At 37.0% G+C, this 23,993-nt stretch overlaps 1 protein-coding gene across 1 annotated transcript in view; it reads right to left on the minus strand.

The window, feature by feature from the left end:
• The window catches only part of LOC148948940 (guanine nucleotide-binding protein subunit beta-5-like), a 230,864-nt gene extending 215,489 nt beyond the window's left edge, over window positions 1-15,375 (minus strand). The window contains exon 1 of the mRNA XM_089094143.1: window positions 15,276-15,375. Within this exon, the coding sequence (XP_088950269.1) occupies window positions 15,276-15,338 (63 nt within the window). The 5' untranslated portion in view covers window positions 15,339-15,375. The remainder of the gene's footprint in view (window positions 1-15,275) is intronic.
• Window positions 15,376-23,993: the final 8,618 nt, after the last annotated feature.

Here is a 23,993-nt window from a genome sequence, read left to right on the forward strand (position 1 = left end):
CCGTCCAGACAAACAGGCAAAGAGATCATGAGAGACAAAAACACATACAAATAAATAGATTTAGACATACAAAGCAACAAAGACAGGCACTGGGACAGGCAAACAGCCACCCAGAAACAAAGGAAAAGAGAGTAAGAGAGAAAAAAACACATGCAAATACATAGATTCAGTCATACAAACCGACAAAGACAGGCACAAAGACCGACAAACACCCACCCAGACATACAGGCAAAGAGAGTAAGAGAGGCAAAAACACATAAAAATATATAGATTCAGAAATGCAAACCGACAATGATAGGCAGTTGGACAAGCAAACACCCACCCAGAATAACAGGCAAAGAGAGTGAGAGAGACAAAAATACATACAAATATATAGATTCAGACATACAAACCGACAAAGACAAACCCGGAGCACAGGCAAAAACCTGCCCAGACACACAGGCAGTGAGAGTGAGAGAGACAAAACACATACAAATACATGAGTCAGACACAGAAACCGACAAAGACAGGCACTGGAACAAGCAAGCCCCCGCCAAGACATACAAGCCCAGAGAGTGAAAGAGACAAAAAAACATACAAATATATAGATTCAGACATACAAACCGACAAAGACAGGTACTGGGAGAAGCAAATACCCTCCCAGACAAACAAACAAAGAGAGAGATAGCGATAAAAAAACACATTTAAATATATACAAACCGAAAAAGAAAGGCAGTGGGAAAAGCAAACACCCACCCTTAAACACAGGCTAAGAGAGTGAGAGAGACAAAAAAACATACAAATATATAGATTCAGACATACAAACCAACAAAGACAAACACTGAGAAGAGCATCGACCCACCCAAACACACAGGAAAAGAGAGTGACAGAGACAAAAGACGCATAAAAACACATTGATTCAGTCATAAAAACAGACAAATACAGGGACTGGAAGAGGCAAACACCCGCCAGGACATGCAGGCATAGAGAGTCAGAGAAACAAAAACACATAGAAGTATACAGATTCAGACATTCAAACCGACAAAGACAGGCAGTGGTACAAGCAAACACCCACCTACACAAACAAGCAAAGAGAGTGAGAGAGACGAAAAATACGACACCTGCAAAGACACACAGGCAAAGAGAGTGAGAGAGACAAAAACACACACAAACACAAAGATTCAGACATACAAACAGACAAAGGCAGGCAGTGGAAGAAGCAAACATTCTCCCAGACCCACAGGCATAGAGAGTGAGAGAGACAAAAACGCATACAAATATATAGATTTAGACATACAAACCGACAAAGGCGGGGGGGCATGTGGGAGAACCCTATGGTTTTTATGTTTCAATGTATGTGTCCGGGCGGGTGTTTTCATGTCCCAGTGCCTGTCTGTGTCAGTTTGTTTGTCTGAATCTATTTATTTCCATGCGTTTTGGTCTCTCTCATTCTCTAAGCCTGTGTGTCTGGGCTAGTTTTTACTTTTCCCAATGTCAGTCTTGGTTTGTTTGTGTATGTATGAATTATTTGTTTGTATATGTTTTGTCTCTCTCACACTCTTTGCCCGGGTGTCTGGGTGGATGTCTGCTTGTCCAAGTGCATATCTGTTTCGGTTTGTATGTCTGAATCTATATATATGTATGTTTTTTTGTCTGTCTCACTCTCTTTGCTTGTGTGTCTGGAGGGATGTTTGTTTGTCCCACTGCATATCTTGGTCGGCTGGTAAGTCTGAATCCATATGTTTATATGCGTTTATGTTTCTTTCACTCTCTTTGCCTGTGTGTCTGGGTGTGTGTTTGCTTCTCCCACTGCCAGTCTCAGTCTGTTTGTATGTCTGAATCTATGTGTTTGTATGTGTTTTCGCCTCCCTCACTCTCTTTTCCTGTGTGTCTTGGCAGGTATTGTGTTTCTCGTTTCTCTCAATCTCTTTGCATGTGTGTCTAGGTGGGTGTTTGATTTTCCCACTGCCTGTCTGCGTCAGTTTTTATGTCTGAATCTATATATTTGTATGTGTCTCTGTTTCTCTCACTCTCTTTGCCGGTGTGTCTGGGCGGGTGTCTGCTTCTACCCGTGCCTGTCTTTGTCTGTTTTTATGTCTGAATCTATGTGTTTTTATGCGTTTTTGTCTCTCACTCTCTATTCCTGTGTGTCTGGACGGGTGTTTGCTTGTCCCACTGCCTGTCTTTTTCGGTTTGTATGTATTTGTATGTGTTTCTTTATCTCTCTTAAACTCTCTGTTTGTGTGTCTGGGAGGCTGTTTGCTTCTCCCAGTACTTGTCTTTGTTAGTTTGTATGTCTGAATCTATATATTCGTATGTTTTTTGTCTCTCTCACTCCCGATGTCTGCCTGTCATTTTGGTTTGTATGTCTGAATCTATATGTTTGGATGCAATTTTTTTCTCTCACTCTCTTTGCCTGTGCGTCTGGGTTGGTGTTTTCTTGTCCCAGTGCCTGTTTTTGTTAGTTTATATGTTTGAATCGATATATTTTTATGTGTTTTTGTCCCTCTCAATCTTTTTGCCTGTGTGTCACAGTGCATGGCTTTATCGGTTTGTATTTCTGAATCTATATTTTTGTATGTGTTTTTTTTTGTCTCTCTCACTCTCTTTACTTGTGTGTCGGGGCGGGTGTTTGCTTCTCCCACTGAAAGTTTTTGTCTATCTGTATGTCTGAATCTATGTGTTTGTATGCTTTTTTGTCTTTCTCACTCTCTTTGCCCGTGTGTCTGGGCAATTGTTGTGTTATTTGTCTCTCTCACTCTCAATGCTTACGTGTCTGGGCGGGTGTTTGTTTGTCCCACGGCCTGTCGTTGTCGGTTTGTAAGTCTGAATCTATATAATTGTATGTGTTTATGTTTCTCTCACATTCTTTGCCTGTGTGTCTGGGCGGGTGTTTGGTTCTCCCAGTGCCTTTGTCTGTTTGTCTGTCTAAATCTATGTGTTTGTATGCGTTTTTGTTTTCTCACTCTCTTTGCCTCTGTGTCTGGGTTGGTGTTTGCTTGTCCCAGTGCAGCACTAACTTTGTCTGTTTGTATGTCTGAATCTATGTATTTGTATGTGTTTTTGTCTCTCTCACTCTCTTTTGCGGGTGTGTCTGGGCAGGTGTTGGCTTGTCTCAGTGTTTGTCTTTGTTAGTTTGTATGTCTGAATCTATTTATTTGTGTGTATTTTTGTCTCTCTGATTCTCTTTGCCTGTGTGTCTGGTCGGGTGTTTTCTTGTCTCAGTATCTGTCTTTGTCGGTTTGAATATATTTGTATGTGTTTTTTTTATCTCTCTCACTCTCTTTGTCTGTGTGTCTGCGCTGGTTTTTGCTTCTCCTAGTGCCTGTCTTTGTTGGTTTGTATGTCAGAATCTATATATTTGTATGTGTTTTTTGTATCTCTCGCTCTCTGTGTCTGTGTGTCTGGCCGGGGGTTTGCTTGTTCCAGTGCGTGTCTTTGGCAGTTTGTATGTCTCAGTCTATGTATTTGTATGTGTTTTTGTCTCTCTCACTTTCTTTGCCTGTGTGTTTGGGCAGGTGTTTGCTTGTCTCCGGGTTTGTCTTTGTCGGTTTTTATGTCTGAATCTTTGTATTTGTATGTGTTTTTGTCTTTCTCACGCTCTTTACCTGTACGTGTGGGTGGGTGTTTGCTTGTCCCAGTTCCTGTCTTTGTCTGTTTGTATGTCTAAATCTATATATTTGTATAAGTTTTTGTCTCTCTCACTCTCTTTGCCTGTATGTCTGTGCGGGTGTTTGCTTGTCCCAGGGCATGGCTTTGTCGGTTTGTATGTCTGAATCTATGTATTTTGTATGTGTTTTTTTGTCTCTCTCTCATTCTCTAAGCCTGTGTGTCTTGGCAGGTGCTTTCATGTCCACATGCCTCTTTGTCGTTTTGCATGTCTGAATTTTTTTGTTTGTTTGAGTTTTGTCTCTCTCTCTCTCTCTCTCTCTCTCTCTCTCTCTCTCTCTCTCCTCTCTCTCTTTGCCTGTGGGTCTGAGCAGGTGTTTGCATGTCCCAGTTCCTGTCTTTGTTAGTTTGTTTGTCGGAATCTATGCATTTGTATGTGTTTTTTCTCTCTCACTCTCTTTTCCTTTGTGTCTGGGCGGGTATCTGCCTGTCCCATTGCCTGTCTTTGTTGGTTTGTATGTCTGAATCTTTATATTTGTATGCATGTTTGTCTCTTTGTCACACTCTCTTTGCCTGTGTGTCTGGGCGGGTGCTTGGTTGTCCCCATGCCTGTCTTTGTCAGTTTTGATGTCTGAATTTATGCGTTTGTGTGTGTTTTTGTCTCTCTCATTCTCTAAACCTGTTTGTCGGGGTGGGTGTTTGCTTCTCCTAGTGCCTATGTTTGTCGGTTAGTGTGTCTGAATCTATGTATTTGTATGCGTTTTTGGCTCTCACTCTCTTTACATTTGTGTCCGGGCGGATGTTTGCATGTCCTCATGCCTGTCTTCATCGTTTTGCATTTCAGAATTTAAGTGTTTGTATGAGTTCTGTTTCTCTCTCTCTTTGCCTGTGTGTCTGGGCAGGTGTTTGCATGTCCCAGTGCCTGTCTTTGTAAGTTTATTTGTCTGAATCTATGTATTTGTTTGAGTTTTTGTCTCTCTCACTCTCTAAGTCTGTGTGTCTGGGCGGGTGTTTGCATGTCCTGGTGTCTGTCTTTGTCGGATTGCATGTCTGAATCTATGTGTTAGTATGCGTTTTTATCTCTCTAATTCCCTAAGCCTATGTGTCTGGGCAGGTTTTTGCTTGTCCCAGTGTCTGTCTTTGTTGGTTTGCATGTCTAAATCTATGTTAAAGTTTATATTTTTGTGTGTCTCTCACTCTCTTTGTCTGTTTGTCTGGGCAGGTGTTTGCATCTCCCAGTGCCTATCTCTGACAGTTTGTGTGTCTGAATCTATGTATTTTTATGTGTTTTTGTCTCTCTGTCAAACTCTGGGCGGGTGTTTGGTTGTCTCCATGCATGTCTTTGTCATTTTAGATGTTGGAATTTATGTAATTGTATGTGTTTTTGTCTCTCTCATTCTCAAAGCCTGTTTGCCTGGGCGGGGTTTGCTTGTCCTATTGCCTATCTTCGTCGGCTTGTTTGAGTGAATCTATGTATTTGTATGCGCAATTGGCTCTCACTGTCTTTGCATGTATGACAGAGCGGATGTTTGCATGTCCACATGCCTGTCTTTGTCGTTTTGCATGTCTGAATTTATGTGTTTGTATGAGTTTTTTCTCCCTCTCTCTCTTTGCTTGTGTGTCTGGGCAGGTGTTTGCATGTCCCAGTGCCTGTCTTTGTCAGTTTGTTTGTCTTGAATCTATTTATTTGTATGCGTTTTGGTCTCTCTCACTCTCTAAACCTGCGTGTCTGGGTTGGTGTTTTCATGTCCCAGTGTCTGTCTTTGTCGGTGTGGATATCTAAATCTATTTGTTTTTGTGCGTTATTGTCTCTCTCACTCTCTGTGCCTATGTGTCTGGGCAGGTGTTTGCTTGTCTTAGTGTCTGTCTTTGTTGATTTGTATGTCTGAATCTATGTATTTGTATGCATTTTTGCCTCTCTCACTTTCTTTGCCTGTTTGTCTGGGCAGGTGTTTGCATGTCCCGGTGCCTGTCTTTGTCGGTTTGTTTGTCTGAATCTATGTAATTTAACGTTTTTTTGTCCCTCTCACTCTTTAAAGAAGATGTGTCTGGGCGGATGTTTGCATGTCCTAGTGCATGTCTTTGTTGGTTTGTATGTCTGAATCTATGTGTTTGAATGTGTTTTTGTCTCTCTCACTCTCTAAGCCTGTGTGGATGGGCGGGTGTTCGCATGTTCCACTGCCTGTCTTTGTCGGTTTGCATGTCTGAATCTATGAATTTGTATGCGTTTTGTCTCTCTCACTCTCTTTGACTGTGCGTCTGTACGGGTGTTTGCATGTCCCAGTACATGTCTTTGCCAGTTTGCATGTCTGAATTTATGTCTTTGTATGTGTGTTTGTCTTTCTAACTCTCTTTGACCGTGTAGCTTGGTGGGTTTTTGCATGTCCCAGTGTATGTCTTTGCCGGTTTGCATGTCTAAATTTATGTGTTTGTATGTGTTTTTGTCTTTCTCACTCTCTTTGGCCGTGTGGCTTGGCGGGTTTCTGCATGTCCCAGTACATGTCTTTGCCGGTTTGCATGTCTGAATTTATGTGTTTGTATGTGTCTTTGTCTTTTTCACTCTCTTTGGCCGTGTGGCTGGGCAGGTGTTTGCGTGTTTCTGTTTCTGATTCTGTGTGATTGCAGGTGTTTTTGTCTCTATCTCACAGTATGCTTGTTTGTCTGATCGGGTGTTTACAAGTTTCCGTGTCTGACTCAGTGCAATTGTAGGTGTTTTTTTTTTCTTTTGAGTTATTGAAGTCAACTTTACTAAGACCTTAGCAATATTTTCTAAGAAATCAAGAAATTCCATGATAATATGATGTTAATCTTTTAGATTGATTGTTTCATTGGACTTGGTCTAATATGCCAATGAATTTGAAAATTAGATATCCTACCTATACTTAATGTCTTAAATTTGTTTTTATTTAATGTCTATTTATATTTAATGTCTTTGTTTTTCTCTAAGAAAAATTCAAAGTAAATTTCAAAAATGTGCTTGGATGAGTGGCTAAAACTGACTCTGAACTATCAAATGATATCGTGACCGTCGACATTAACAAACAAAACAATAAAATATTATTGTTCTGCTGAATGTAAATAAAAGTATTGTTCAAGTCACGCTTCACTGGTTTAGCTTTTCAGTTGCTTAAAAAGACAGTATAGTTATGTATAATGATAATAGCCTCACGCGGAAAAGCGTCTCACAATTTTTTTTTTTTAGCTTAACATTTGAGTTATTTCGATGTGCTACCGTTTCATTTGAAATGCGAACTTAGATTCTCAATGGCTTTTCGTAATACTATTTAAACGCTTTAAAAACATGAAAAATGTGATGTGACGCTTTAGAAAAATTGCTAAATATCTCCTGTAACTTCTTAGAATTCAAAATAAGCCAATTAAGCACTTTTGAATCAGTTATACACTTCTGAATAAGTTAAAAACGTTCGGGACTTATATGTCATTTCCTTCATAGTACCCCCATAAAATTGCTTAAAATTTATTCAACTTTATTAAGTTCATTAGAATGTTTTAAAAGCTTATTTGAGTTTTCAGAAAAATGTGCCTTCAAATTTCAAACGCTATCCTAGAGCTAAAACCTATATTTGCTGTAGCTTCTCAGGTTTCAAAATAAGTCAGTTAAGCCCTTTTGAATCAGTTATACACTTCTGAACCAGTTAAAAAAGACGTTCGGGACTTGTATCATTTCCTTCATAGTAACATTGCTTAAAATTTATTCGACTTTATTAAGTTCATTAGAATGTTTTAAAAGCTTATTTTTGTTTTCAGAAAAATAGATTTATTGAAGTCAAATTTACTAAAACCTACCAACATTTTCTAAAAACCCACAGTGTTCTCTAATTTCTTTTTAATCTTTTCGGCTCATTGTTTCAATGGACTTGGTAAAATATGCCTCTGAATAGTCTATGGAAAATCAGATCTATTGAAGTCAACTTTACAAAGGGCTTACCAACATTTCCTAAAAAAATCAAGAAATTCCGATACTAATTTCTAATGTTTGATCGAGGTGCTGTAATTTATTCAACATACATATCAAACAAATTGTCTTTTAATGGTGATTTCGAAAATCTTTAATTTATTTCGTTTAACTTAATCCATCAAAAAGTATGAGAAACCGTACTAAATAAGAAAGGACTTGAGGTAGAGCTACAGAATTAAAAACACGAGTTAATGACTTTCTTGTCAAAAAAATCCCGGAGATAAATTACCTACCAAATCGTTCAGATATTAAAACCACTTTTTTTAATTATGGAAAATTTTAATGTCGACTATCAAAATTTCATTCTACGTTATCAGTGATAAAACAATAAAACTCTTTGAACATTACAAAAATATAAACCGTTTCCCATTTCCATATATCAAAGGAATGCTTAGTACATATTTATCATTTAAAAATCCCCACCATAATTTTAATACAAATTTTATAACACGTTAACGTAAAGGCATTTAAATTAGTTCGAAATATATTTGGATGGAATCTGCTAATAATCAAAAATGCGGAACAGTATAGTTTGATGCTCGCCCAGCTTCACAGGCAGTTTTTAGATCTAGTTTCTAAATTTATCGTCATAGGCTATTTTTAGTCTCCCATATTTGGTGTACCATTCACGTGTAAATATATTCATGGTCGGAATATACGGTGATGCTCTGGAAGGTGTCCAATTATATTCTATATATGGTGTTCACCCTGTAACCGTTGATATATCCAGAAATATCCAGGCCAAAAATCCAGAAAAGCTTCAAAAATTGGCTGGTGAAGGATTTCATTCTGCTGGCAAATCGAAATGGTATATGTGAGGATCCTACAATTAAACGTGCTTATCGTACTATTGCATCCAAGTTGAATGTGATTAAATAAGAAACAAGTTTATTTTTAACAGAAATTAAGAAGCCACATTAAAACTTAAAACGAACAGAAATTATTCCGTATACGAAGGGGGTTGAATCCTCCTCAACACCTCGCTCTTTACGCTAAAGTTTGAATTTTGTCCCAATTCTTTAAGAACGGCTTCTGAAACACTATGTTCGTTTAATTGGAACAATGAGAAGCTTTTTTCAAAAATACTAAAAACCTTTAGTGTAAAGAGCGAGGTTTTGAAAAGGAGGCAACCCCCTCCTCATATGCGGAATAATTTTTTTTCGCTTTAAGTTTAATGTCGCTCCTTATATTCTGTTGAAAACTTTTTTTATTTAATATCTGAACTTTTTTTAATTAATGCAGGATTTTAAATTAGCTAACAGTATATGAATAATTAAAAAAAAATTTGAATTTTCTTTTTACTTTTTTTCGCTTAATGGATTTCTCAAAATCTTGATCGAACGAATTTGAGAAAAAAGGGGGGGGGAGGGTGCCTAGTTGCCCTCCATTTTTCCGGTTCCTTGAAAAGGGCACTAAAACTTTTAATTTTATTTATGAACATTTTTACTAGTAATAAATATACGTAACTTACCAATTAACTTACGTAACGAAATTGGATGGCAACTAGCCCCCCCCCCCAACGCCCATCATTCCTCCAAACACATCCAATCAAAATTTTGAGATAGCCATTTTGTTCAGCGTTGTTGATTTCCAGATAAAAAATATCTTTTTGAGGAGGACACTCCCCCACAACCCTCGGGGCAAGGGTTTTAAGTTATGCTCTGAGGGCATATAAGATCAATATTGACACATATACAGTTTATTTATTTTTTTTCTTTAAAGCAGGGCACTTCATATAGAAGGGGTCGTCTTAGATACTTCAAAAGGGGTTCATTCGATTGGAAATCGAGAGTTCTAGTGCCCTTTTTAATAGTTGAAAGTGATTGGAGGGCAACTAGCCCCCCTCTAGCCAATCATTCCCCAAAACACATCCAATCAAAATTTTGAAATAGCAATTTTGTTCAGCGTAGTTGATTTCCAGATAGAAAATGTGTTTTTGAGGAGAACACTCCCCCAAAACCCTCAGGGGAGGGGTTTTAAGCTATGCCCTGGGGTATATAAGGTTTTTATAGAAGGCGTTGTCGTAGAAACTTCAAAACAGGCTCATTCGATTGGAAATTGAAAGGGCTCGTGGCCTTTTTAATAGGCAAAAGTGATTGGAGGGCAACTAGCCCCCCTCCCCACGCCTATCATTCCCCCAAACACATCCAATCAAAAATTTTGAAATAGCTATTTTGTTCAGCGTAGTTGATTTCAAGATAGAAAATGTTTTTTTGAGGAGGAAACTCCTCCACAACCCTCAGGGCAAGGGTTTTAAGTTATGCCCTGGGGGCATATAAGGTTTTTATAGAAGGCGTTGTCGCAGAAACTTCAAACAGGTTCATTCGATTGGAAATTCAAAGTGCTAGTGCCCTTTTTAATAGTCGAAAGTGATTGAAGGACAACTACCCCCCCCACGCCCAACATTCCCCCAAATACATCCAATCAAAATTGCAAGATAGCCATTTTGTTCAGCGTGGTTGATTTCCAGATAAAAAATATGTTTTTGAGGAGAACACTCCCCCACAACCCTCAGGGCAAGGGTTTTAAGTTATGCCCTGGGGACATGTAAGGTTTTTATTGAAGGCGTTGTCGTAGAAACTTCAAAACAGGCTCATTTGATTGGAAATTCAAAGGGCTAGTGCCCTTTTTAATAGTCGAATGTGATTGGAGGGCAACTAGCCCCCCCCCCCGTGACCATCATTCCCCCAAACACATTCAATCAAAATTTTGAGATAGCCATTTTGTTCAGCGTAATTGATTTCAATATAGAAAATGTGTTTTGAGGAAGAGACTCCCCCACAACCCTCAGGGCAAGGGTTTTAAGTTATGCCCCGGGGTCATATAAGGTTTTTATAGAAGGCGTTGTCGTAGAAACTTCAAAAAAGGCTCATTTGATTGGAAATTCAAAGAGCTAGTGCCCTTTTTAATGGTCGAAAGTGATTGGAGGACAACTAGCCCCACCCCTCGCCTATCATTCCCCCAAACACATCCAATAAAAATTTGAGACAGGCATTTTGTCAACGTAGCTGATTTCCAGATAAAAAATATGTTTTTGAGGAGGACACTCCCCTACGACCCTCAGGGTAAGGGTTTTAAGTTATACCCTGGGGGCAACAAGGTTTTTATAGAAGGTGTTGTCGTAGAAACTTCAAAACAGGCTAATTCGATTGGAAATTCAAAGGGCTAGCGGCCTTTTTAATAGTCGAAAGTGATTGAGGGTAACTAGACCCTCCCCCACGCCCTTAATTCCCCCAAACACATCCAATCAAAATTGTGAGATAGCCAAATTGTGAGGCTATCGCAAAATCCCTATGCCTTCCCAAGGCCAGAACAAAATTTGCACTTTACTGAAATAATACAAATGAATGTTCATTGTCAGTTTAATATACATATACTGATATTCAGTAATCAAAATGTTAAAATTATTTAATTTATTAAAGTTATACAAGTAAAAACATTTATATTTTTTTTCAGTAAATTGCAAATTTTGTTCTGGCCCTGGGAAGGCATAGGGGTTTTGCCGCCCAACTTATGCTAATTTCTGCTCGTTTTGAGTTTGACTCGGTTATTTATTGTAATTTCTGTTCGTTTTGGGTTTCATTTATTTATCGATGCTGACTTGTGGTAATTTAGAGCTTTGTAGATTATTTGATTTTATTTTTGCTTATTTTTTGTTTAATGGAGTTCTTTACTTTCTTTGAAAAACTTATTTTGTGGAAAAAGTTTTTTTTATTAATCGTCCTAAAAGACCTAATTTCCAGAACTTTCAACTACGTTGAACAAAATAGATATTTCAAATTTTGATTGGATGTTTGGGAAAATAATGGGCGTGAGAGGGACGTTAGGACGTTGTCATCCTTAAAGAACTAATTTCAAAAACTTTAAACTACGTTGAATAGAATGGCTATCTAAAAATTTTGATTGGATGTGTTCGGGGAAAAGGAGGGCGTGAGAGGGGTGTTAGTTGCCCTTAAATCACTTTCGACTATTAAAAATAGCATTAGCCCTTTCAATTTCCAATCAAATGAGCCTTTTTTCAAGTTTCTACGACAAAGATTTGAATAAAAACCTTATATGCCCCCAGGGCATAACTTGTAACCCTTGCCCTGAAGACTGTGGGGGGAGTGTCCTGCTCAAAGGTATACTGCACTGAACTTTAAACTAAGTGGAACAAAATGGCTATCTCAAAATTTTGATTGGATGTGTTTGGGGAAATGGTGGGCGTGGAAGGGGTTTTATTTGCCTTCCAATCTCTTTCGACTATTTAAAAGGGCACTAGCCATTTCAATTTCCAATCGAATGAGCCCTTTTTAAGGTTTTTACGACAACGCGTTCTATAAAAACCTTATATGCCCCCAGGACGTAACTTACAACTCTTGCCCTGAGGGCTGTGGGGGGTTCTCATCCTCAAAGATCTAATTTCAAGAACTTAAAACTACGTTGAATAAAATGGCTATCTCAAAATTTTGATTGGTGGTGTTTGGGGAAATGGTGGGCGTGAGAGGGGGGTTAGTTGCCCTCCAATCACTTTCGGCTATTAAAAAGGGCACTAGCCCTTTGTATTTCCAGTAGAATGATTCTTTTTTTAAGTTTCTATGACAACGCCTTCTATAAAAACCTTATATGCCCTCGGGGCATAACTTACAAATCCTGCCCTGAGGGCTGTTGGGGAGTGTCCTCCTCAAAAACATAATTTCTATTTGGAAATCAACTACGCTGAACAACATGGCAATCTCAAAATTTTGACTGGATGTGTTTCGGGAATTGGTGGACATGGAAGGGGTGTTAGTTGCCTTCCAATTACTTTCGACTATTAAAAAGGGCACAAGCCACTCCAAATTCCAATTTAATGAGCCCTTTTCGAAGTTTCTAAAACAACTTTTTCGATACAAAGTGCCCTGTTCTAAAGGAAAAAATAATTAACAATACATTGTGCCAACATCGTTCATTTATGCCCCCGGTGCATAACTTAAAACCCTTGCCCTGAGGGTTGTGGGGGAGTGTTCTCTTCAAAAACATATTTTCTGTCTGGAAATCAACTACGCTGAGCAAAATGGCTATCTCATAATTTTGATTGGATGTGCTTGGGGGAATGATCGGCGTGGGGGGGGGCTAGTTGCCCTCCGATCACTTTCGACTATTAAAAAGGGCACTAGCCACTCCAATTTCCAATCAAATGAGCCCTTTTCAAAGTTTCTGCGACAACTCCTTCGACAGGAAGTGCCCTGGTATGGAAAAAAAGCAAAAAACAAAAAAATAAAATAAATGACACATTGTGCCCACATCGTTCTTTACTTAGGCAGCGCGATTGCACTGCCTATGCTTTCTGATCATTTTTTAAATAATGCTGGGAAATCCGGCACATCCTTCATAGAAATTCCCCTTCCCCAAAGAAAACATCCTCCATTGACGGATTCTACTACATTGACGGATTCTCCCAAGTAACTCTCTCCTCTGACCCACCCCACCAGAAAAAATCCCTCCTGAAAACGTCTACATACTTCCCAATAACCAATATTATATGTAAACAATGGGCAAAGTTAAAAACTTGTAGCCCTTCCCCCCGGAACTGTGGGGGATTAATTCATCCTTAAAGACATATTTATTAGATTTTCGACTATGCTGAATAAAATGGCTATCTCAAAATTTTCATCGGGTGACTTTTGGAAAAAAATAAGCGTTGGAGGGGGCCAATTTCAACTCCAGGTTTTTGGTCACTTAAAAAGGACACTAGAACTTTTAATTTACATTTGAATGAGCCCTCTCACGATATTCTAGGACTACTGAATCGATACAATCACCCTTGGAAAAAAAAAAAAAAATGAACACGCATCCGTGATCTTTCTTATGGTCAAAAAATACAAAATTCCATATTTTTGCAGATAGGAGCTTGAAACATCTACAGTAGGGTTTTCTGTTACGCTGAATCTGATGGTTTCATTTTCATTAAGATTCTATCACATTTAGGGTGTGCTTCCCCATTTTTTCGAAAATATGGCAAATTTTTTCAGACTCGTAACTATTGATGGGTAAGACTAAACTTGATGAAATTTATATATTTGAAATCAGCATAAAAATCGGATCTTTTAATTTATCTACTGGCATCAAAATTCTGTTTTTTAGAGTTTCGGTCACTTTGAGTTGGGTCGTTCCTTACTTTCAGTTTGTTACCGCAAACTGTTTGATAATAAGAGGTCAAAATTTCAGTTTTCGAGTGGAAGGCTATGATATAGACGGCATTAAGACTTGCGAAGATGACCAAAACACGGAATTTCAAATTTTTGACAAGTTCACTGCTACTGGAGAACGTATGTATTGGTTTCTGTAAGCAAAAACATCGAAATTGTGAACAACATTTTACAGGCTGCCAATGATCCTACCTATGCTGGCAAAAAATGCTTATCATTGATGAACCAAGAAACACTTGCAAAACCTTTGTGTATAAAATGTTGTATTATATTCTTTGTGGCCAAAATGTCAATTTAAAATGTATAGTGTTTACTGGAATCGCATCGACTCTATTTCCTTTTGAACAAACAGGACATTTGGCTTGAAAGTTCCGTTTTCACTAAATTAAATTTCCAACACAAAACTTAGTTTAAAAAATACTATAGAATAACCTCAAGAGGAGGTTTTCCGGTACTTGTGCATTTTATGGAACCCCCCCGCTATATACTGTACAAGAAACTACTAATGGAAACCCATCAAACGGGTATTTGCAAGATACAAATTGATGGCAAAGCGTGATTACTAATTGCTTTTACAATATTTAAACTGTTGTTTTTGGGGTTTAGGGGTGGGGGGTGGGGGTGGGAAAGGTACTTAGGTTAGGTTACGTGTTTAATATATGATATGCTTTACCCCCCTGAATGTGCAAACATATAGCCCAAATTTGTTTCTAAACTATTATATATTTCTCGTATTTTATTATATTTTATTAGCATTAACGAAACTTGACTTCTTTCTGGGGTACCGTATAATGCACAAGTACCGGTTTTCGTTATGAATAAGGCACCAATGTTACCGAAGTTTGGTTTACAAAATATGGATCAGTTGCTGCGTCCATTTAGAAGAAAAAGTCTACTCGCTGTAGGCGATTTCTACCAGTGCTTACCTGTTCAACTCCGAAGCAACCGTAGTGAAACAATCGATTTGTCAATAAAAAAAAAGTCATCACTGAAAGTATTTCAAAACTTTCTCCAAGAGAAAAGTTTGTGTGTCAGTCCTGGACAGGAATAGTTCGCAAAGTGTATCTTGAACCTGGGAAATGGAAATCTTCCCATTAATGACTCCAATAAAATTGAATTACCTATAGATATGATTTCCAGCGGTAATTTAATTGAAGAAGTAATTTTAGATTGTCTTTCAAATCAAAATTACAAAAGAATGAAGGAAAGTGTTATTTTATCTCCGCTCAACAAAGAAGTAAGAAAAATAAATGCAAAGATTGTCGATCACCTCCCAGGAGAGTCCAAATCCTACAAAAGTTGTGATTCATTGAAGGATGAACAGGAAGGATGAATTGAATTTAGACCAGAATTCCTCCATTCAATCGAGATTGTGTATTTGCAACCCCATGACTTAAAATAAAGCAGAATACAATAGTTTTACTTATACTTAATTTAGATATTTCAGAGGATATGGAACAAACCTAGTCATTACTAAATTATGTAATAACGTTTTTAAGTCAAAAATAATAACTGGGAAAAAATCGGGAAAAGAATACCATATTTCTTGAGATACACTCGACTCCAGTGAAGGTCAACTTGGATGTACAGGACAACGACATCAATTTCCACTTCGACCAACATTTGCGATGGCCCTATATAAGTTGCAAGGGTAAACTTTCAAATTTATTTAAGTCAATATCCTAACACCTGTTTTTAATCACAGTATATTGTACATAGCACTTTCCCGTGTTAAATGACAACATAGCTTGAAAGTTTTCCGACCACCTGAAAATGAACGACGAACATTTAATGCTTAGTGAAAGGAAGCATTGAAAACTCTCACAAAATCTCTTTTAATTAATATTATATACCTTTTTTAGTGATTAAACAAGCAACAATTGTGCATAAATATTTGTTTGTTTTTCCTCAAAATCGACTTGATCGTTTTTTTTTCTGAAAGTTGGCATACTGACATTTCTGGCCTCAAAAAAATCTAGATAAGCTGCAACTTTATGGAAGAATTTTTTTTCTTATTCTTAACAAACACAAGCACACAAGCCATTTCAGTGTTAAATACTTCACAAATTTAAAAATAGCGTGTCACTGATGTATCAACAAGTGAAAATGACATCATTTTTATACAATTCTGAAAAAAAGCTTATGCCAGCTTTGCCTCTCACTCAGACTATCTGTCTTGGCATTGTCTCCAAGTGGCCATGGTTTGATGGTAACTTGATTTTAATTCAAAAATCAATGTAAGGTTATTTTATGACTGAATAATAGATATAAAATTAACTTATTAGATTATTAGATATTGAATTGCTGGAAGTGCTTTGTATCAATGCTTACCTGTTTAGCTCCGAAGCAACTTCACTGAAACACTCGATGTCTCAATAAAAAAAAGTCATGTCTGGAAGTATTTAAAAAAATTTTCTTTCGAAAAAAGTATGGTTGTCAATCCCCAACAATAAGCATTTGCAAAGTACATCCTGGAGCTGGGAAATAAGAATCTGTCCAAAAATGACTTCTATGAAATCGATTTACCTGAGGACACGATTTCCAGTGATAATTCAATAAAGAAAATATTTTGAGTTTGCTTTGCAAATCAAAATTATAATGAAATGAAAAATGCGCTATTTTAGCACCGCTCAACAAAAAAGTATGTAAAATAAATGCGATGTCAATCGACTCTCAGGAGAATACAAACCCTATGAAAGTTATGATTCTGTGAAGAATCTCCTCAGCTTAGAAAAATGTAGATGTTTTGAGTGTCCTAGATAAAAAATGTGTAAAAAAAACCATCTCATTTTAGATTCCCAAGTGACAAAAAACTGCATCTTCATGTGCAAAATGATATGGCATACGTAACTTTTGACGTATCACAATTTGTCCTTGTGCTAAAATTTCCTGGCAAAAATTGTGTACCATACGCAGGAAAAAGTCTTTGGCTTTTTCTTAGCTGGATATAGTAAAGAACGAACCCCATTTGTAGCTGAAATTATCATATAGATTTATGATACCGTCATTTATGGTTGTAACCAATGATTATGACGTCAGTCATCATCTTGTATACGGAGATGCAGTTTTTGTCAAAAAAGAATTTTTTTTTATACTGTAATTTTTTTATTCACGAGTTAGGTAGATGAAGCGATTTCCTTTAAAATGAGGCCGCCTTAAACAACTTTCTATAGTGTTCCAGTGCCCCACTAGCAGTCAAGGAAAAAAACGGAAAAAGAGGACGCATCAGTGCTGCCAAAGCAAAAAAGTGATTTTCCTTGTTGGTCAGGCCAGGCGACATTAAAATTCCTGTATAAGGTTATCGGTCATAGCAATTCCAAAGGTTGACTTTTGTTTCGGAACGACACCAATTTTAAAGGCTTTCAGGCAATTTTAAGAGTTGCCATTCCTGAATCAGCTAAAAATGGCATTTTTTTTCTCACTTGCCAGTTTTTTTAGGTTTGTCCTTTACTAGGTTGCATCTACCGCTGCAACCACGATATCTAGCTAAGCAAAAGCCAACGGCTTTTTCTGTAATCATGGTTGCAGCGGTAGTCTAAAGAAGGTCCGTTCCAGAAAAGACTCTAAAGTGCTTGCTTTTGCTGCCTTAGTTTATTATATACCTCCATTGCTAATAGTGATTTAAGTGAAGGAAAAATACGCAAGCTACGAAAGCAAGCAATTATGTGGATAATCAGTCGCTGAAGAAATGGTCAGTTAAAGATGAATTTTCCTTTGTTATTTTGGAACTGACAAGGCCTTGGGACAGCGAATTCTACCCAGAAAAGCATTTTGATTAATATGCAAGAAAAAAAATTAGTAATAAGTTTTAGGAAGACATTTATGTCAAATAGAGATAATTATTAATTTGGGAATTCTATTTTCCAAGATATGTTGATGTACGAAAAGAAATACAGGTAATGGAGCGAGGAGGTATGACATTGCTGATAAAGGAAGCTGATATCAATATCAGCTTCCTTTATAAGAGGACCTCTCACTGGGACTTGAGGGAAGGTTACTGAGTTTTATTGAAGTTGATTACAGCTGTGATAGAAATAAAGTGGTTAGTTTAGTATACAAACACCATCATATACTGAGGATGCATTTATTGAGGAGATGGAGACTAATGGAAAATTTTAATAATGATCATGATAAAACTAAAGAATAACACAATAATTATACTAACGCGTAATTTAGATATTTCAGAAGGTATGTACAATGAAAGATACCTGGTCGCTACTGAAATATATAACAACGCAATTAAAACAAAATAAAATTATTAAAGAAAAGCATTACTGCAGCGGGTATCGATCAAGTGACAGGCTTGCTACTTGTCCTTCAAAAAAGAACCAGCAGCTGAATTGTGGATTCGATACCCTATATGTTGCCATCAATGGCTCTGGATCTTTGTACTTTTTTAATTCCGTTGAAATGAAATGACCGAGAGAGGCAAAAATGTCCGTTTCCCAAGATTTCATGTCTCAGTTGATCCTTGTTTGTGTGGAATCTTAATTGATCAATATTAATTGAACTTCAGAAACAACAATTGGTAGCATTCGATACAATCTGTTCACCAGCACAATAATAATGCAGTAAAACTCAAAAAGAGCTGGAGTATTACAAATTAAGGGTAGCAGAGACATGACAAAGATATAATATCTTGTAGCTGCAACCTAGTAAAGAACAAACCATGGCCCATAATAACCAAAAACTAATAACCACGTTTTAATAAAAACTGTCTGGTGATAAGAAATTTCCATTTGTAATGGGCTCAGGAATGATTTATATTTTTTCGATTAGTTTTAGCAGTAAAATATTATTTCCAAGACCAATTTATGAAAACTTCGAAGAGTAGCCTAAAACCCCTAAAACTAGCGTCGGATTGAAACAAAAATTACATCACTGTAATTGACATGACCGAAAGCCATGAACAAAAAACTTAAAGTCCCTTGGCGTGAACAACAAGAAAAAAAATCATGGATAACACTGATGTATCCTCTTTTTCTTCACTACCAGAGGGGCACTGGAACATCATAGAGAGCTGTTTAAGGGCTCATTTGAAAGAAAACTTCTATATCTAGGGTCTTTTGCACTTAGGTAAACGCAATCGTAGGTGGCAAAATAGCGCCACAATGTATTTTTTTCACCAAGGCATTTCGTATTGCAGAAGTTGCCATAGAAACTTTGGAAGGAGCTCATTTGATTGTATATGAAAGGTTCTAGTGTCCTTTTTAAGAGTCAAAAATTAATTGGAGTTCAACCAGCACCCCACGTCCCTTAATTCCCCAAACATATCTAACCAAGATTTTGAGATAGCCGTTTAGTTTACATGGTTGAAAGGTCCAATAACTGAATTTCTGGGGGTCTCAGCCCCTAAGGATGAGGTTATAATCAAAACACGTTATGTGCATACAGGCTGGCAAGACGGCGGACTCGGGAATGACCGAGGGTATTAAGTTGGAATATTTGCACGCTACTACTACAACTACTGTTACCACTACTACTAATGTTACAACAAATGTTGTTTCGGTAGCTACTCTTACAAAAGCTAAGGATATTGAGTTGAAAACTTAAGGGCATATTGAGGGGAGAGTTTAACTAAATAAAAAAATACCACGGGCATACAGATTGTCAGAAGGGCACTTCAGCAATATCTCAGGGACGGCTTAGCGTATCAAGTTGATGCTTCCAGGGCATCAGGAGGGGGACGTTCAAGTACCCAAAAGGCAGTATATGTATACTACTACTGCTACTAGTATCACTGCCACTACTGTTTCTGCTACCGCTAAAACAACACCCAATGCTACTCACACTAATCCTACGGCTACTATTACTATGATACTAGTACTACCAAGGCTAAGGGTATGAAGGTGAAAATTTAAGAGAATAGTGAGGGTAAAGTTGAACTAAATCAATACCCATTATGTGCATGGAGGTTGTCAAAAGGGGGTATCTCAGGAATGGCTTAGGCCCTAAGCTATAAGCCTAAGCTTTAGGGTATTCAATTGAAACTTTCCGGGAATGCTTAGGGGGGAGATCTATCGACCGGAAGGCAACATGTACACGCTACTTCTAATACTACTACTACTTTTATTGCAGCCACTACTAAGGCTAAGAGCACTAAGGTGAAAATTTCAGGAAATGTTGAGGGGGAAGTTGAACTAAATTAAAATACACCATGGAAATGTTATCAAACAGACATATTAGCAATATCACGACAACGCCTTATGGTAATCTAGTTTTAGGAGTTATGGGTATTTTGTGTTTTACTATGGGACCTGATTGTGTCTTACTAGGTTGTTAGCTACCGCTGCAGCCCGGATTTACTTATTATGATTTCTTAAGGAATATAATCAAAATAATCATCTATATAATGATTCCTTTCGTTACTTCAGTTACTCTTGGCTACAGTTCGTTCCTTAATATAAATTTTTTCTAAGTACCGCTGCAACCCGGATTACAAACAGGAATAAGCCTATGGCTTTTTCTTAGTTGGAATAGTAAGAGACATTGCTTATAACAATGTTAACTTTTAATTACTAATGTGCAATGGTTTGTTCTTTACTAGGTTTCAGCTATATCCGATAAAACTTACATAGTCCTCATTTATAATGAACTGTATCGATCCTTTATGCATCATATTGTTAATTTTACAACTTTAACTAACACCGTCGTGGTACAAGTGGTTAGCACGATCGACCGTTAACCGAAAGATTGGTGGTTTAAGGCCATCCGGGGTTGATTTTCTTTAATTTGTAATTCAGCTATCAATAAAGCCATGATACTGATGATATTTAGAAAATTCCAATTTACAGTATCGATCATTTGTGTAGGTAGGTTCTTAAATCCATTAATTTCCTTTCAAATGAGCTATTGAACAAATCTCTATGATATCCCAGTTTCAAGCTATCTGTGGAAGAAAAAAAGAAAAACAAATATTCTGTTGAAGCAGAATGCTGTAGTAGCTGCCACTTTTCTTGATTTTCAAGCCAATATATTTCCCCTGCTGTTCAATCCATGGGACAGAAAGTTTCCTATACAGAGTTTTGGACAAGGCTGTTCTAATGGTGTATTTTTTGTTTTGATCTGATTCTTTTTTTAGGAGTTATGGGTTTTTATATTTCTTAACATTGGACTGATCGTCTCTTACTATGTTGCTAGCTACCGCTGCAACCCGGATGATCCCTGCTTGATAATACTGAACTCAAAGTTCGATCTCAGTTGCCACAGGTTCTTGAATCGCATAGAGACTATCTATTAGTGTCTCGAATAATCGAACAAGAAGAAGAAGAAGAAGAAGAAACATGTGATAATAATTTTAAACTAACTATCACATTGCTCTTTCTTAGAAACCCGGATTACGAACAGGAAAAAGCCTTTGGATTTTTCTTAGTTGTAATAGTAAGAAACGATCCTCAGTATTTACCCCAGATAAGCAACATTTCAAAATATTCTTGTAGTATCTTATTTTTTAGTCACTATGCACGGTAGTTTTTTCTTTACTAGGTTTCAGCTATATTCGTTGAAACTTACATAATGAACTATATCGATCCATTATGAGTATCTCATATTATCTTGTCGAAAGATAAGCGCGTATAAATATTGTATTCACTTATTACTTCATATATGGTTACTACCTACGATTATGACGTCATTCATCAAGGTTGGCCATAAAAACGCAGTTTTTAGAGGAAAAATTGATTCTATTTAAAATATTTTTTAATTACAAATGGCTCTAGATCTAGTATTTTTCCTTTAAAATGAGCCATTGACCAACTCTCTACGATGTTCTAGTGCCAAGCTATCTGTGGAAAAGAAAAATGAAAAAAAGATGCTGTTTAGGCAGAATGCTGTAGTAGCTTATTATATTATATTTGCGGTAGGTTATTATATTTCTTAACGTTGGACGTGATGGTCTCTTACTAAAACCGAGAAAACTGACCAAAAGAATAGCTTTACTTACCTAAGTAGCATTATTAGCGATACACTAATGAGGTAGTCAAATTGTGGTCATTTGATACACCTAAAATTATGACAGGCTGGATTGTATTTCTCTAATAGTCTATAATTAGCAACTCGAAAATATGTTTTATTGACTTGTGTTACTATTAAAGAGTGTTCTTGGCATGTTCTTAATGTTGTAATGATACAACTTGACAAATTAAGGGCTTGCTGGAAGCATGAATTATGCTTTTTTTTGTATCTGGTGAAAAAAAATGTGTCTCTCTAGTCGCCTGTGATTCCAGGGGATTTGTCAGTCAGGTGTCAATCCTAAAACACGGTAGTCCGCCTGAGACTCTAAGCGGGCAAGCCTATTAGATTTAGGTCACTTGTTCGCCTTTGAATCCAAGCAAATTCAGTCCCCCCGTTTTATATACAAGTCCAGTTGACATTGTCCGTCACAAGTCAACCCAAAAATCTCGATCATCACTAGTTCTATGATTATTTATCTTAGTTCTGCCCTAGGATGGATGGATGAACGATAGACTATCTATCAACAAGTGAAAATGACATGTATTTTTATACAATCCTGAAAAAGGCTTATGCCAGCTTTGCCATTTCCTCTTATTTGGACATTTCCTCTTCGTTTCCACTTGCCCAGTGTGACGAATTAGTCCTTCTGATGTCCCCTGATGACTTGTTGCCTCTTTACTGTTTGCATTGGGATTTAAGTAATAATACGAGGATTTGCCATCATTACAAGCACAGTTTTTACAGTTTAAGTGAAGAAACACCTTTTATAGCTTGTTCGTGTGTAGAGTAGCCATAGATAAGATAATAATGATAGACAAGATGAGATAATAATTAATATGTATATAAGATCTGTATACAGAACTATGATTTTACTCGTCCAGTTTTGGAGTTAGATATTTAACCCTGCTCCTACTCGTATTCAGTTTCATTTTCATAAATGATAAATGCTGTGGTTCTCATATGATTCGCTGGGCTCTTTTAGAATTCTGATCTGGGTTTATTATGAATTTTTCAAAACATATTTTAAACTTTTAGTTACTATATGCTTCGGTTTGTCTTTCAATTAATTGCAGCTATCGCTACAACCATCATTTAGAGCTCGTTCTTTACTATATAAAAATATTAAACTTTTCAGTTAGTAAAGCCTGAAGTTCATTCTTTATTATAAAATAAATTACAAACAGGAAAAAGCCTACGGCTTTTTCTTCTTTAGAATAGTAAGAAACGATCTTCAAATAATCAGGCAGCTAACTAGGTTTATAATTTGTTCTTTAATATAAACTTCATTAATCGGATATTTTAATATATGCTATATGGTCTAGAGGTTGGGCTAGCTCTCACCCAGTAGGCTTGAGTTCAATTTCCGTATGAGAAATTTTTACTTGTGATGATTTCTTAAGGAACATAATTAAAATTCCTTAATGTAATAAAAATAATTTGTTTTAATTACAAAAGGTTTTTAACCCCATTATTTTCCTTTAAAATGAGCCATTGAACAACTCTCTACAATGTTCAAGTGCCATGCTATCTGTTGAATTACTAACCTATACTATAATTAAGTGGTGTATAAAATTTAGTATAGGCAAGAGGTCGTCCTTTATTATATATGAGAGGCAGCCTGGCCGAGTGGTCCAAGGCACTGGTGTTAGACACCAGTCTCTTCGGAGGCGTGGGTTCAAATCTTACCGCTGGTATGCGATTATGTTTGAAAGACTGCAGTGTGAAAAGACATCGAAAATGCAGTTTTTGGTGGAAAAATTTATTCTATTTTAGAAATAATTTATTTTAGTTACTATAGATTTTTAACCCAATTAATTTCCTTTAAAATGAGCTATTGAACAACCCTCTACGATATTCCAGTGCCAAGCTATCTCTGGATACAAAAGAAAAGAGAAAAAAAGAAAAAAATATCCCGTTTAGGCAGAATGTTGTAGTAGCTGCCACTTTTTTTGATTTTCAAGCCAATATATTTCCCTTGCTTTTCAAGCCAAGGGACAGAAAGTTTCCTATACAGGGGTTTCGGACAAGGCGGTTCTAATGGTGTACTTTTTGTTTTGAACTGACTCCTCAGTTAGGAACTATGGGTTTTTATATTTTTAACATTGGACGTGATCGTCTCTTACTAGGTTGCTAGCTACCGCTGCAACCCGGATTGTTAGCTACCGCTGCAACCCGGAAAAACTTAATACTTTATTACAAGGCCTTCCATGAGTACCACTGGACTCTATATTTTATACCAAGTGACATAGTACAAAGTATCAAGGGACCAAATGATGGATCCTAAAAGTAAATATTTATACAAA

The sequence above is a fragment of the Artemia sp. Qi Xiang Cuo genome, chromosome 9, assembly GCF_049724085.1.
Source record: "Artemia sp. Qi Xiang Cuo chromosome 9, ASM4972408v1, whole genome shotgun sequence".
In the NCBI taxonomy this organism is placed as follows: Eukaryota; Metazoa; Arthropoda; class Branchiopoda; order Anostraca; family Artemiidae; genus Artemia; species Artemia sp. Qi Xiang Cuo.